Here is a 16,854-nt window from a genome sequence, read left to right on the forward strand (position 1 = left end):
CTTTATTTCATGTACATTTTTAACAGTAGTGTGGGGGATATGAAATCAGTCCCAGAAATGGCTGAAACCGTTTATGCATTAAATATTAATTTATTTAATGTATATTTTTAACAGTGGGGTGGAGGATATGAAATCGGTCCCAAAAATCGCTGCAACCATTTACGTTTTAGACATTACTTTATTTAATGTATATTTTTAACAGTAGGATGGTAGATAAGAAGTTAGTCTCGGAAATTGCTGAAACCATTTATGTTTTAGACAATTCTTTATTTAATGTATATTTTTAACAGTGAGGTGGGAGATATGAATTCAGTTCTTGAAAGGGCTGAAACAGTTTACTATTTAGACATTACATTATTTCATGTATATTTTTAGCAGTGGGTTGGTGATATAACGTCAGTCCCAAAAATGGCTCAAGCAGTTTACGATTTAAACATTACTTTATTTCATGTATATTTTAACAGTGGGGTGGCGGACATGAAGTCAGTCCCGGGTTTGAATGAGATAAATGCAAATATATACTAGCAGTAACGTCGCCCAGTATTGAATGAGATAGGTGGAAAGCATATAGTAGTAGAATACTCAGTGTTGCCCGGATCGAATGAGAAAGGTGAAAGATATATACTAGAAGAATATGTGACGTTATCTGGGATTGGATAAGATAGGTGGAAAATAAATATACTATGAGAATACCTGGAATTGATTGATGTAATGACATAATCAGCCCAGGCAATATATAAAAGTTATTATTTAAGTAAGGGGGAGCGACATAGTGGGTTAAAGTTATGAAAATTATTGTCGAAATTAGTAACATATCCAAGAATTATGAAAAATGATTAAATGTTAGTTACTTGATTCGCGTGAAATAAGTCCAGAAAATATATCAAAATTCTTATATTAGTAGGAGGGAGGCATAATGTGGGTTTTTAATTATAAAAATGATTGTCAAAATTAGTAACATATCCAAGAATTATGAAAAATGATGACATGTGAGTTAATTGATTAGTGTGTTTGTAATGAAATAATCAGCCCAGGAAATATATTAAAGTTATTATGTTAGTAAGAGAGGGCGATAAGGATGGTTCAAATTATGAAAAATGATTGTCGAAATTATGAACATATCCAAGAATTATGAAAAATGATAATATGTGATTTAATGCATCAGTGTGTTTGCAATGAAATAATCAGACCAGACAATATATCAAAGTTATTATTTTAGTAAAGTGGGCAATGATGTGGGTTAAAATGATGAAAAATGATTGTCGACATTAGTAACATAGTCAAGAATTATGAAAAATGATGAAATGTGAGTTAATTGATTGGTGTGTTTGAAATGAGATAATCAGCCCAGATGATATATAAAAGCTATTATTTTAGTAGTGGGGGGGTTAAGATTGTGGATTAAACATATAAAAATTGATTGTCGAAATTAGTAACATATCCAAGAATTATAAAAATTGATGAAATGTGAGTTAATAGATAGTTGTGATTTTTTATGAAATAATCAGCCCAGACAATATATTAAAGTTAGTTTTTAGTAAAAGAGGGCGATAAGGATGGTTTACATTATAAAAAACTATTGTCGAAATTAGTAACATATCCAAGAATTACAAAAAATGATGAAATGTGAGTTAATTGATTGGTATGTTTATAATAAAATAATCAGCCCAGAAAATATATCAAAGTTATTATGTTAGTAAGAAAGGACGATAAGGATTGTTTAAATTATGAAAAATGATTGTAGAAATTAGTAACATATCCAAGAATTATGAAAAATGATAAAATATGATTTAATGCGTTAGGGCATTTGCAATGAACTAATCAGACTAGACAATATATCAGTTATTATTTTCGTAAGGAGGAAGGGGGGCAATGATGTCGGTTAAAATGATTAAAAATGATTGTCAAAATTAGTAACATGTCCAAGAATTATGAAAAATGATGAAATGTGAGTTAATTGATTGGTGTGTTGTAATGAAAACATCAGCCCAGACAATATATCAAAGTTATTATTTTAGTAAGAGTGGAAGCTATAAGGTGTATTTAACTCATAAAAAATGATTGTCGAAATTGGTAACATATCTAAGAATTATGAAAAATGATGAAATGTAGATTACTTGATTGGTGTGTTTGTAATGAAATAATCTGCCTAGACAATCAAAGTTATTATTTTAGTAAGGTGTGCGATATGGTCAGTTTGAATAATGAAAAATTATTATCGAAATCCGTACCATATCCAAGAATTATGAAAAATGATGAAATGTGAGTTAATTGATAGTTGTGTTTTTTTATGAAATAATCAGCCCATGAATTATATCAATTTTTTTTTATTTTAGTAAGAGGAGAGGCGATAATGTGGGTTAAAATTATGATAAATTATTGTTGAACATAGTAACATATTCAATAATTATGAAAAAAGGTGAAATATGAGTTAATTGACCGGTGTGTTTGTAATGAAATAATCAGCCCAGGAAATATATCAAAATCATTATTTTAGTAAGGGAGCGGTACAGTTTTAATAAAAGGGCTAGAATAATATGATTTTGCCTTCCTTCATGCTGAATAGAACGCCTACAGAATGCCCAGTAAGAATATATTACATATGAAAAATGCCACTGTGGAATTTCCACAGATCCCACTAGTATAGATTATTAAAATAAAAACAGGACAACAAGCAAATTATATCTTATTATAAGTCGCTAACGAAGAACTAAATAAAATTCAACATGTGGACACTAACAGTGTAAAAAAAAATCTTCCTTAAATTATTTTTAATAAGTTCATTGAACACCTTAAACCTACAGAGAATTTTAGAATTAATCGTCTAAAATTAATGTCAAATAGACAACAAATCTGACGAGTCATTAGATAACTTTGTCAACAGATGTAAACAGCTTAGGCAGAAATGTGTGTTGACAGAATCAGGGCAACAAGAATAATAGAACTTATTATTGCCAGCATGCCAATTATGGACTTCCAGACAGAGTTATTAAAAAAAGATAACACCTTAACTCTGGAAGAAACTCTTAACATTGGTAAAATGTATGAAGCTTCTAACGCCCATTTAGAACAACTCAAGGTTATGCGAAACGATACTGGCGATGGAAACAACAATATACAAGCAATAAGAGCACATATACGTTCTAAAAAATCAAGTAATTGCCTCAATTGTGGTAAAAGCCGTGCTTTTCGTCGTGAGGCTGGTCCAGCATTTGGATCAAAATGTGACACGTGTGGAAAAGCCAACTACTGCCCAGAAGTTTGTTTATCAAACAACAAATCAAAACAAACGTTTAGAAGCAGAGAAAACTGAAAGCCTGTCACAATATCAACCACAATATAGGAGAAATCAACATAAGAAATGACAACCTATCCGAATTGATACAGCGTATAATACACAAGCACTAGAACAAAAAGTTGAAAGCTTAACATTTACAGCATTAAGACATTCTCCATTATTCAGAGAGATGAAGCTTATGTATATGTTAACATGGTATTCCCAGCAGACTGGTTAGTGACAATGGACCACAATATTCTAATGAAGCATTTAAAGAATTTGCTCAACAATGGCAATTTGATCATATCACATCATCGCTAAAGTTCCTAAAATGAAACGGTTTTATTGAAAGACAAATCCAAACAATCAAAAGAATATTAATCAAGACAAAGCAAACAGGAAAAGATCCCAACTTAGCAATGCTGTGCTTGGGAATAATACCAATCGACCACAACCTTCCAATTGCAGCTGAACTTTTGAATAACTGCATAATGAGAACAAGCATAGTTGCAAAAATTCCAACCCCAAGATTTTCCAACATTGGCCATATCCATGCAGAACTAAAACACAGACAACATATGCAAAAATGTATCATGATAAAACAGCTCATGATCTACCACCATTTATCCCTGGGCAAGATGTATGCATGCTGGATAACCAAACAGGGAAATGGAAACCAGCAACAATTTTAAAAAAATGTGAAAACTGAGATCCTACATCCTTCAACTTCCAGACGGATGATCAAACATCAAAAAGAAGAAATAGAATCCAAATAAGAGCAGCAGAAGCTCTCAATCATAAACAGGTTCGTTTCAATGACCATATCACCTCATTACAAACAGGACATAATAACACAAATAACATCTCACACCAGAGAAATCGAAAACAATCAACATATACAAGAATTGTTCGTGAAATATATAGGATACTAGTATGGGTGCCCGGCGTTGTCCGGGGTGTTTGGAGGTGTGTGTTGAGCAAAAAAAGAAAGTGGTATTAGGAAGGCAGGCTCGAACCCGTACCGCGAAGGAGGAAAAGAACGGGAAAAACATGACGTCTTTGCTGTTACGACCACTGCCAAACCGGAAGTGACGTAGGTTTAAATTAAGGCTAGACAATCGAAAAGAAGGAATGACTTTCGAAAATATAGGAGATAAAAGCGACCCCTCTCTGTAGAAAAGTGCCAAGTTGAAGGTGAGAAAATTAATGTTTTTAACCAATTTTTCGGTATTTGTCGTCTGACGGGTCGAGCTTCAAAACGATACTGATCTTGTGAAAATCTGTCGCCTCTGTCGAAAGTTTTAGGCAGGCATGCAAACATACATACATACATTTATATATTGGTAGCTCAAATTTTCAACCTAAACCGGTTAAAAAGCTTACCCTATCTCTGAATACCCTTTATGTAAAATTTCAAATGTTTAGACCAGAAATTGTCTGAGCAATTTGGTAGAGACCGCAGAGATAAAAAAATTTTAACTTTGACCCCTATTATGACCCCTTAACATTTGTTGTTTTAGACTCAAATGAAATTATTAAGTTAGATCCATGTCCAAGAAACCTATATCTAAAACTTCAATTGTTTATACCCAAAATTGGCGAAGGAGTTTGGTAGAGTTATCAAAGATCAAATCGTTGAACTTTGACCCCTTAACAGCTAAATTTCTGGCTGAAAATGGATTGCAAATATTTTCCCAAATCTCAATACGCTGTATATCAAATTTCGTGTCTGTAAACTGAAAATTGACAGAGTTATTGTGTAGGGAAGTGTACACAGACAGACAGACAGACACACACACACACACACAGAGGCAGACAGACAGACAGACAGACACTTTCACTTTTATAGATATATAGATAGATAGCACAAGTATCCAATAACACAAATATCAGAACAATATATTTTCTTTTCTATCTGGTACGGGGGAGGGGGTAGGTGTAAAGATATCAGCACTATTTTCCTATGCGCTAGAATTGTGACCTTTTCGTGTAGGAACACACGCAAGAACAGTCGGAGCTAAACAACATGGCTTAACTAATGCGTCAAAAAGTTCGCTGACCGAGCGAGATTCACAACTTGCCACGTAGCGGCCAATCTGGGCCGATCTGTTTGCTGACATTTTTATACTCGTGATGCGGACGTAGGTGGCTTTTGTTGCTGGTCATCGTTTCGCTTCTTATTTGTGTTTGTTTTTTATGTTTTAATGTATGGAGTCATCTGTTTGATGTTTGTATACATGTGTTATATCGATTTAAAGCTAAGAAAGTTGTGAATGTATTCTAGTAGGTGTTGTACTGTTGCAGCGTTTCGTGAAATAATTATTCGTGTTTATATGGTGCCGGAGATGCGCCTGCTGTGATGTTTGTGTTTTGTATTTTTATTTTTATTTTTATGTGCGGCTTCCTCGGGCGGTTTTCTTTGGGGAAGTGAGGTGCGAGTTATTCTATTGATGTGTGTACATAAAAAATGGGATTTGAAGTTGTCGTATGTGCTTAGTGTATTCATTTGCGTTGTATCGACGAACGGGCTTTGTCTTAGCGTCGCCATTATTATCACTGTCGCTGCTCCTGATGGTTTCCGGTTTATTCATGTAAATATGGAGGGATATGCGATATAACAGGACGCTATACAAGAACTCAAAACAAGTTGTATTAATCACGGTGTAAAGGGAACTTACGAAATACAAGCGTCAACCAAGGAACTCAAATAATAAAAAAAAATATACGAAGTCACAGGATGAGGGACATAATACATAAAAAAGAAAACGAGCAGGGAAACATTGTCAAAGAACGTCAAGGCAAGACACTGTAAGGTAAATGATCCGTTACTATATTGTTATTATTTTTGTAAAAACTAGCAACCCAAACAAACTATTGCTCTGCCACTCATTGTAAACAAATACTGTACGAATCAGTCAATATTGTGAATCAATAAAAAAAAAATTCATTTCTTCTAATGGAGTGTGCTAATTCTCTTTATTAACAATGGCTTGTCAAATACCTCCCTCTTCTATGGATTGGCAGAGTACCAATTTATCAAAAGATTTTGACAAATTCGTTCAACAGGTTATGTTTCATTTTAATCGACCTCTCAAGGACATAAGTGGGGAAGTAAGAGTGAATTATCTGTTGCTGTGGTCGGGGATTGAAGGTCAAGATATGAGTGACACATTTGAATTTGAGGCAAGTGAAGTGCATAATGTCGAAAACTACATCAAGAAATTTTGCGCATACATAAAGCTGAAATCAAACTTGTCTCAAAATACCAGCTCCTGCAGTGTGACAACAACCTCATGAACCAGCCCACGCATTTTTGAGGAGATTAAAGCAAATAGTGAAACAGTGCAAGTACGATCCCTCATTGTGAAAACCCTTCTAGTCAACCTTTTTGTTTTTGGACTGAACATTAAGTTCACATAAAAGTTCTTACTCAAGGAAGAAAATAACCTCAGCATCACAGAAGAACTATGCATTGCAGAGACAGAAGAGGGAACATTATAGCAGGTGAAGGCAATACAAAACACACCTAGTGCACCACAGATTCCCGAGGAAAAAACCCAAGATGCCCACGCAATAAAGGCTAGGAGAGAGTATTATAACAACTGCTACTTTTGTGGAAAAGGCCATTACAGAGGCGAATGCCGAGCAAAAGAAAAAACCTGTGGGAAGTGCCGGAAGACAGGACATTTTGCAGTCGCTTCCCACACCAGAGACACAAAAAACTCCACTCGTAAACTAGATAGGCCTCCAAAATCAAGAAAAACTCCAAGAAATAGAAACGCCCACAATATAACAATGCATAGCGATGAGGAAGATAATCACTGGCAACAGAGGCTTACTTCCATACCATATCAAAATTTGTTCAAAATAGCAAAATCCCATACAGACCCTAGAGAGGCATATGTAGAATTGAGAGTAGAGAACAAAAGATCACAAATAAAAATAAATGTGGTGGACACAGTTGCCATGAGCAACCTCATCCTGTGAGAATGTTTCAAACAACTCAAGCATGTACACCTGTGAGACACTCCAACCTGACTTCGCCTTTGGTGGTGTCCCAATCACCGAATGGGTGGGTGGCAATAAATTTACAAGTGCCAACTTCCACATGGTAAAAAGTAATGGATCCGTGCTACTTGGCCTCCAGACCTCTAGGAAACTGGGACTAGTGACCCTTAATTTTACAATAGGGAGTAATATATCTGAACAAGACCACATCATTTCAATTGCAGCAACATAATCAAAACCAGAAAAAGACGTGAAAGAAAGAGACCACATAGTCAAGGAATTTGCTGATGTGTTCAAAGGCATCAGGTGCCTACCAGGGGAGTACAGCATTAAGATTGACCCGTCAGTACCTCCAGTAATACACCCACCCCGTGAAGTACCAATAGCCTTGAAAGAGAAATTCAAAGCAGAGCTAGACTCCCTTGTAGCCCAGGATATAATAACTCCTGTAACAAAACTGACATCCTGGGTCAACTCTTTTGTATGTGTCACAAAAGCCAATGGATCTGTTAGGCTATACCTGGACCATAAGGATTTAAACTAAGCAGTGTTGAGGTCACACTTTGTTACACCAACATTTGACTTTCTCCAGACTTTGTGAAGCAAAATTGTTCTCAGTAGTTGATGTGAAATCTGGCTACCTGAAGCTGAAACTGGATGAAAAATCAAGAGAGCTAACCCTAATCCTGAGCCCTGAAGGATGCTATATGTTTAAGTGCTTCTCAATGGGGTCAAGAGTGTGCAAGACGAATTTCAGTGAGCTATGTTTGAGACCTTTGGAGACATCAAGAATATCCTCTCAATATTGGATGACACTGTTATTGTTGGATTTGAGGAAGACGGCAGCGATCATGACAAAGCACTCAAGGGACTCCCAGAAAGAGCCCCGTCTAAGAACTGCAAGTTCAACCCAGACAAATTAGTGGTCTGCACACAAGAAATCTCTTGTTTTGGTCATGTCATATCAGGGGATGGAGTGAAACCAGACCCAAAGAAGATAGAGGGCATCGTCTAGATGAAACCACAAAAAGATGAAAAACAACTAGCAAGCTTTCTTAATTTAACTGGCAATGCTGACCAAGCTGCTCTGAGAGCTGTCAATAAAAATACACAGAAACAGATGGCATTTAACAGTATAAAAGAGGAAATAGGAAAAGCAGTTGTGCTTAAATATACTGACCCAAAAGTGCCAATCAAAATACAAGTACATGCATCATCAGCTGAACTAGGCGCAGTCCTCATCCAAAATGGAATGCCAGTCACTCTAGTAAGCAAAACTCTGTCAGGACCAAATACAAGATATTCCAGTATAGAGCACAAAATGCTAGCAGTGGTTTTAGTAGTGAAAAAATTCTATCACTATGTATGGGGCCAAGCAGTGACAATACAAACAGATCACAAACTGCTAGAATCAATAGCCTTAAAGAATCTTACTTCAACCGGACATACTACAACAACTACATTTATCCCACCAGAGGATAGAGAAAACACGTTTACTGGTCTGAACAGCAGTTTCTGGGTCGGTATCAAGAAGGACATAGAGGAACTAATTAGAGACTGTTCCACATGCCAGAAGTACCATCCCATTAGAAACATTACACCAGCATGAGACACCTTCTTACCCATGGCAGTATGTCAGTTCAGACATCTATACCATGGAAGATAAGGAATTCTTATACAGCATCTCCACTCAACCACATCAGCTGCAGTAATTTGACAAATGAAACTTCTGTTTGAAGAATGAGATGTTGCAGAGGTAGGATACGGCAACAATGGGCCACAGTATTCCAGTACAGAGTTGATAGATTTTGACAAATCTTACAACTTCAAGCACATTACCTCATCACCACATAACCCCCAGTCAAATGGATTCGCAGAGAGGATGGTGAGTATCTGTAAAAAGTTGTTGTTGAAAGCATGAGAGCCGAACACAGACAGTCACCTAACAATGATGGCTTACAGGACCACACCACTATCAGCTCAAATCAAATCTCCAGCAGAGTTACTGAATGGAAGACCCATAAGGACCCGACTGGTATTGAAATAACAACTGGGGGATGAACAAACAACAGAAAAAAAATGTGGCATGACCGAAAGAATAGCCATCAATACGCTCAGTTACATACCAATCAACAGGTTTATGTCCAGGACAAAAGAACCAGACTCTGGAAACCTGGAAAGATTATGCAAATTGCTGCCGAGCTAAGGTCATACCTGGTAAAACTTTTCACCGATGTAATCTATCGCAGAAACTGGCAGTCATTAAGGCCAACAAAGGGCGAGACAGACAACACAAAGTGCCAGCATCAGCTGAAAACTTGTTGTGGCACACACCGAGTTCCTTACCTTCACAACACTATCCCAGCACAAGGCCCAAGGTCAGTCGGTGATCACCTATCAACCATCCCAAGCATCCATCCACCAGTTCCATCGATGCCTGCTAAACTGTGTAAATCAAGCAGGGCGAGTAAACCTATACAGAGACTCGACCTGTGACGTAGAACAAATGAACTATCACCCCCCACACACACACACACTTCTCCCACAAACCGCTTTCAGTCCATTACAGAACAATGTCCTTCTCCTTCAATAGAGAAGGGGATGTTGTAGTATCAGTAATAACAAACCCATCATGTCCTCCTCCTACTGTCCTATATCCCTTCTTCCTGTTTCAGACTCACTGTCAAGCAGTTCCGGTTTGTAGACTCAGTTCGTATCCTCGTCTAATCCCTAACCATCTGTACATATTAATATCACAACAGTATATATGTTAATAAAACATTAGTAAAACAACAATGCCTTTGTCATTTAATCAACTCACTTTAACATTACAAGGAGGAGGATGGCAGTCAAAGATAATTTTATTCCAATGTTCAAATCAGTCGACTAGTAGTACGTTTCGATATAGAAACACTGAGTTTATTTATTTTAAAAATTATGCAAAGAAATAGGCGACTCGAAGTCGGCAGCAAATAGTGTCAGATAAAAAAGTTTGCATTATATTTAATTTTTTGCATAAAATAATAAATAAAATTTTATTGTTTCATTGTTTTGAATTTGCTTTTAATATTGTAAAAAATATATTAATTGATAAAATGTTCATTGATTTTTTATATTTATATTTTATTTTAGAAAAATAAAATAATTTTTTATCTGATACCGTTTGCTGCAGACTTTGTGTCGCCTATTCTTCTGCATCACCACATAATCTTAAATAGTGGCTTATTGCGAGTTGTATTATTAGTGAAAAATATTAGGAATTAGCAGAAATTCAAAGGAAGAAATACACAACACGTGTGGACTAGTAGAGAGAGAATAATCTTATTCAAAACTAAAAAGGGTTGTGGGATTTTGTATAGAGGGAGAGATAATAAGACAAGAGTTAATGGACTTCCAACACCACACATTTGCTCTAAGAATGTTATTGTGTTTATATATAAAGTATGTGTAGGAGCATCATATCGGTAAATTGATCTAAATTCCGAATAAAAGTGTGGTCTGTTTGAGAATAGAGTGAGGTAACGTGAAAGATTCAGGAAGATTCAGGAGTTATCATGACTAGATGATGATGTATATTGAATGACCCTTCTCCCATGATCACTTTAGTAGCTTTATCTGGACCCCATTTGTGAACCGGGTTGTGGATTTAATTCTTTATTTGTTGAAATTTGTCTTGAAATAAATTGATTGACTAATATATTAGTTCGATAATTGCTACAAATCATCAACTACGGGTTACTTTATAAGCTCCTATGAGTTTTCATTATTGTTTGTTTATTCAATTCTCAAGAAAAAATATATTTATTACAAGGATTGTTATTCTAGTCATTACCAGATACCTAATTCTATCAAAATTATTTTTCCAGAAATTCTGGGTTTGAAACCTCCTTAAGTACACATGCAATCGTTGCAGGTATTTGGACTTCAATGTATGCCTGTGGGTAAGTGATTCTTTAGCACTATTTTTTTTTTTAATTTATTTCAAACCGACATAGATGTAAAGGGGGAGTGGCTTAATTTATTGTTACTGTGGAATCATCAGAGTTCAAGTTCAACCAGAATGACACCCCTTCAAAAAAAAAAAAAAATTGCCACCCACTGAACTGTTAATAAGATTCACCATCCTTCCTGCAATCCAACCATATTCGATACAAATAAACTTCAATAAATGCATGACTTGTCCACTGTTTCCATCATGAAGATGCAACAGTTTTTGTTTTATCAGTATGAAATATGCTCCAAATGTGCAGCTCTGTGATTTTGCGATTATATTTCACCTTTTATGTATACCAATTCTTTTTTGTTTAGGAGCTCTATGCTTGCTAAATCTAACAACAGAGCATATATGAGAATAACAAAGATGATAACCTAATGTAAACACATGATATGAATTCTTCTATAAGCTTCATTTTCAACATTACATGGTCATGTTTCTTTTTTTCTAAGAAATCTTTTGTTGTTTTTTTTCTGATGAGTATACGTAAGGAAAGCTTTAATGTTAACATAAATATTTGATTGTTCCATGTAAATGAAACAGATCTGTAAAAAATGTACCAAAGTTTGATATGTTGAAAGAATGATTGTTAAGATAAATAAAATATTGGAACTTCGAATATAGTGAATTATATATATATATATATATATATATATATATATATATATATATATATATATATATATACACACACATACACATGCACAGGGTGACCCCAAAAAAGTACATAGGTTTAATAAAGTATGCTGAGAAACACATTAGCAAGAGTTAAACACATATTTATTATTCTGAAAGGAAACACAAATAGAGGTGAAAATCCTTAATCTGTAGAGTTTCGAAGAAATATTTTCCTTCTCGTCAGAGGGAAGGAGTTAGCAAAATGCATAAAACTATATATATATATATATATATATATATATATATATATATTTAAATAAGGGCGTAGTCACCAACAATGTGTATTTTTTAACATTATTTTATTATTCCGTGTCTTGGTTTTTCATTGAGAATTATGTTTGGATCATTGTAATAATGTTTTTAAGTCATTGAAATCGTTTACGCGCGTTTCAGACGGTCTGTGATGCGTCCTCGTCAGAAATTATTTTCAAATGTGTAAAAATGGCGATTTTCGTTGTTAGTTTGAAGTTTTCCCAAGGGGTGGAGGCTTGTAAGTGTTTATTATACATTGGTATGCTGAATTTTTATTGCTTTTTTATTTGGTTTGTCCAGGGAGCCGTTGACCTCGCTGTAGTCAGTCGCTATCTCTTTCTGCTAATGTTTTTTTCTTTTCCTTTAGGGTGGGGTAGGGTGTGTGTGTGTGTGTGTGTGTGTGTGTGTGTGTGTGTGTGTGTGTGTGTGTGTGTGTGTGTGTGTGTGTGTGTGTGTGTGTGTGTGCGCGCGTGTGTGTGCGTGTGTGTGTTTGCTTGTATTGGTTTGGGAATGTGTATATTGTTTTATAGTATTTTGGGGTTATTTGCTTCCTTAGGAAGGCGGCTGTGGTCCGAGGTCGTTTTATATAAATATATATATATATATATATATATATATATATATATATATATATAAGTTTAGTGGTCATATTTAAATTCTGTAAAAAGAATATTTAGACACATATAAGTTGTCCAAAATAGTGTTTTTATAAGATTTTTTTAAGGTAAACATCTGATGAGTACGTAACTAAATATGCAGCAATAACATTATTTTGCAGACTTGTTAGTCGCAATGTGAAGCAATATTGTAATGGATAATTTTTGAAAGGTAATAAATGACCAACTGAAAAAACTTGATGTTTGGAACTTGGAGAATTATATATATATATATATATATATATATATATATATATATATATATAGGTCATGTCATATGCTACTGGTACCATGTAACCCAGTACTATCTGCCTCATGGTCGGGTCACCGGCGACTAAACTGGTTCCCCAACAAACTTGTTTGGTGAGGAGGGTGGCTAGTCTCCCTGAAGGATTAAAAACAAGACCTTCCAAAGGGCGAATGAACCCTTTTTCGGGGTCAACGGCCAACTAGCACCGTGTGTGTTTGTATGTGTGTGTTGGGGTGGAGAGGGCTCCTGTAAGCCGTGATGAAGGCAACCTTTCTAGGAGAAGCAAATCTTTGATTTAAAAAACCATAAAGCGGGAGACTAGTATCCGCATTAAGCTGGTCTGCAGTTTAACTTGTTGCTGGCTATCTTGCTCTTACTTGTTGCTGGATCTCAACATTTTGAACCGAGAGAGAGACTTAGCTGTCGTACAAAGCTAAGACTCTGAAACATCATCTGTGTATAGATACTCCTTCAGGCATTTGTCTATAAAAATGGTCTTGTGGCAATGGAAGTCATTTTTGGGCTTATGGACTTTAAGTGCTTGAGGGAGTGACACTCGTCTGACAAGACGTTGCAATCATCATATATAGGATGTAGAGAGTGAGGTGAATCAAAATTAGTGACCACCCTGGGTAGCATAAACTCTAATGACACAACTAATTCTACTGATTGTTACAAAAATATACTCACAGGTAATTATGAAGTGCCGCCAAACATTTTTTTAAGTTGGTGAAAAGATTTTTTTCTCAAATCGTTAAAGAATAACAAAAACGAATGTTTTCTATTTTTCAATTATCCAATCTCAGACGCCACCCCCCTTTCAATTTGTTTCTTTCTGTTTTTGTTTCAGCGAGTTTCTGGGGCCGAGTTTGAGCGGTTATTTGGTAGACATTGTTGGTTTTCAATTATGTCTTACTTATATTGCCATTGGGTGTTTTTGTGCTGTAAGTATTCAGATTTTCTTTCTGAATATATATATATATATATATATATATATATATATATATATATATATATATATATATATATATATATATATATAAATTTTATTAATTAAACATTTTAATATTTTATTCCAATATTTATTAAATATTTTTACATGCATAAATTTGATAAATATTTGAATAAAATATTTAAATGTTTATTAAATAAAATTAAAAATAATAACAAAAAATAGGTTCCAAAAACAAAGGGAAAGTTATTCCCTCATCGCTTAATAGCGTAATAATTAAATAGCAAAGAATCGCTAATAAAAAATAAATAAATAAAAAAAAGATCTTAGTCATCCACATATAGTACTGCTTCGCTGTTTCACAGCTCATCAGTGTGGTTAGACAGGCAACTACCTGAAGCCAGGATATATATATATATATATATATATAGATATATATATATATATATATATATATATATATATATATATACAGGGTGGGCCAAAATAAGGGTCCTATTTTTAAAAATTCATAAATTCATGTAAGTTTTAAGAAGTGTTTTTCGGCCAAAATTTTGTTTATTTCAAAAAAAATCTCGGAAGGGTCAGTCTACACACACATAAAGTTTGGTGAGTTTAACTTTTATTTTGTGGAAGTTATTCAAATTTAAAGATAGGACCCTTATTTTGGCCCACCCTGTATATATATAGTAAGTTAAATATATATGGCAGTTAAGCTACGCTGAATATATATATATATATATATATATATATATATATATATATATATATATATATATATATATATATATATAGTAAGTTATAAAATATATATGGCGGTTAAGCTACGCTGAATATTCCGCGTTTCATCCACTCTAGGACTCTTCATATATATATATATATATATATATAAATGAAACTGAAGTGCAGTAAGTAAGAATACAGGCTGTATAATACTGTTAATATGAAGCCCAAATAAATATTAGAATCAATATTTATAAGACGATCACAGGCAGATAAATAAAGCTCAACGTGTGATATTAAGCAATAATATAAATGGAAATTCTTAGATAAATTATTACAGCAAAATTTATTGTTTGACAAAGGAGTACAGATAATTATTGAAGTGTTTTCTTTAACCCATGGATAAATGGCTTATCTCATCAGAGGAAATATTGTTATCAAAATAAATATGGATAATTATGAATTTTACTTATTAGCACATAGATTGAAAATTAAAATTGAGGTGATATTGTAAAAAAGAAAACCCAAAGTCGAAGTAAGGAATATACGTGAACCATTATAAGATCACATGAATAGTGGTATATTCCAAAATGAATTGTGGGTTTTTTTTTTATTAACATATTCCAGGTTAAGGAAAACACTTTAATAATTATCTGTACTTTTTTTATCAAACAATAAATTTTGTTGTAAGTATACATAATTTATCTCAGAATTTATATATATATATATATATATATATATATATATATATATATATATATATATATATATAGTCATCCACATACACTACTGTTTCGCTGTATTACAGGTCATCAGTGCGGCTAATCAAACAATTACCTCAAGCCAGGATTGAAACTCGACTGAACAAACGACAGTTGGCACTTTTAACTGTTGCACTATTCGGTTGCTGCTGCAGGGCAGTGAATTAACAATGTTTAATATATGTATATTAATATTAGGACGATTAATCAGAATCCGAAATTGGAAAAAGCGGAACTTTTTAGGATATTGGAATTGTAATCGGAAAAATTTGTACCTATTTTCCAATGCCAAAAACGATTCCTTTAATTATCTTATTTTTATTTGATTCTGTTTAAAACAAAATCTTCCACTGCTGGTAATAATAATAAAATAATAAATATTTATTTATTCTAAATTACTAATGCTAAAATCTATAGATCACAAGTGTACAATTTACATTTGAAAAAATATATGCCCATTTAACATCTGTTTTTATGGTAATCGAGAAAAAATAACAATTTTATAGTTAAAGACATTTATAAAGAATCGGAATCAGAATAATTATAATTGTATTGTAATCAGGTATTTAGTACGAAATTAGTAATTGTATTGGAATCTGGAAAAATATTGAAATCCGCCCATCACTAATATTTATATATATATAAATCAAGCTGCTGAGGATAAACGCAAGCACAGAAAGGACAGATTATCAACCAGACACACCCAGCCCCACCCCATCACCACTACCTTTATCTGCCCAAATTGCACAAGAAAAATTGGGTCTAGGATTAGACTCTATGCTGACCTGAGGACCCACAGAAGCCACAACGGAGGACAGTCTTACTCGGACACGAGTGACCGCCGATGATGATGATATATATATATATATATATATATATATATATATATATATATATATATATATATATATGCTCTTTGTGTAAACAAATTGAGCTTAGGTATTTGGACAATGTCAAAACATTGTTAATTCAGTGTTCGCATAGCAGCAGCCGAATAGTGCAATGATTAGAAGCTCCGGCTGTCGTTAGGGCGGTTGTGTTTCAATCCTGGCTTGAAGTAGTTGCTTGTCTAGCCGCACTGATGAGCTGTGAAACAGCAAAACAGTACTGTATGTGGATGACTGTATATATATATATATATATATATATATATATATATATATATATATATATATCACTTTATAAGGAACAGACACTCATATTGTTGCTCATTTTCAAAATATTAGGCTTTTATTGGTAACAACTTGCATAAATTATGTGTCTGTTCTTTGTAAAGTGGTATCTTTAAGAAATATTTATAACT

The 16,854-nt window shown here is 33.9% G+C and overlaps 1 protein-coding gene across 1 annotated transcript in view; it reads left to right on the plus strand.

Moving 5' to 3' along the window:
* Nucleotides 1–16,854, plus strand: part of LOC145280226 (MFS-type transporter SLC18B1-like) — a 68,012-nt gene that overhangs the window by 48,229 nt on the left and 2,929 nt on the right. The window contains exons 11-12 of the mRNA XM_080132010.1: nucleotides 11,152–11,226; nucleotides 13,966–14,059. Coding sequence (XP_079988136.1) covers nucleotides 11,152–11,226; nucleotides 13,966–14,059 — 169 coding nt within the window. The remainder of the gene's footprint in view (nucleotides 1–11,151; nucleotides 11,227–13,965; nucleotides 14,060–16,854) is intronic.

This window comes from Euprymna scolopes, chromosome 7 (assembly GCF_053919585.1).
Source record: "Euprymna scolopes isolate OS-2025 chromosome 7, ASM5391958v1, whole genome shotgun sequence".
Lineage (NCBI taxonomy): Eukaryota > Metazoa > Mollusca > Cephalopoda > Sepiida > Sepiolidae > Euprymna > Euprymna scolopes.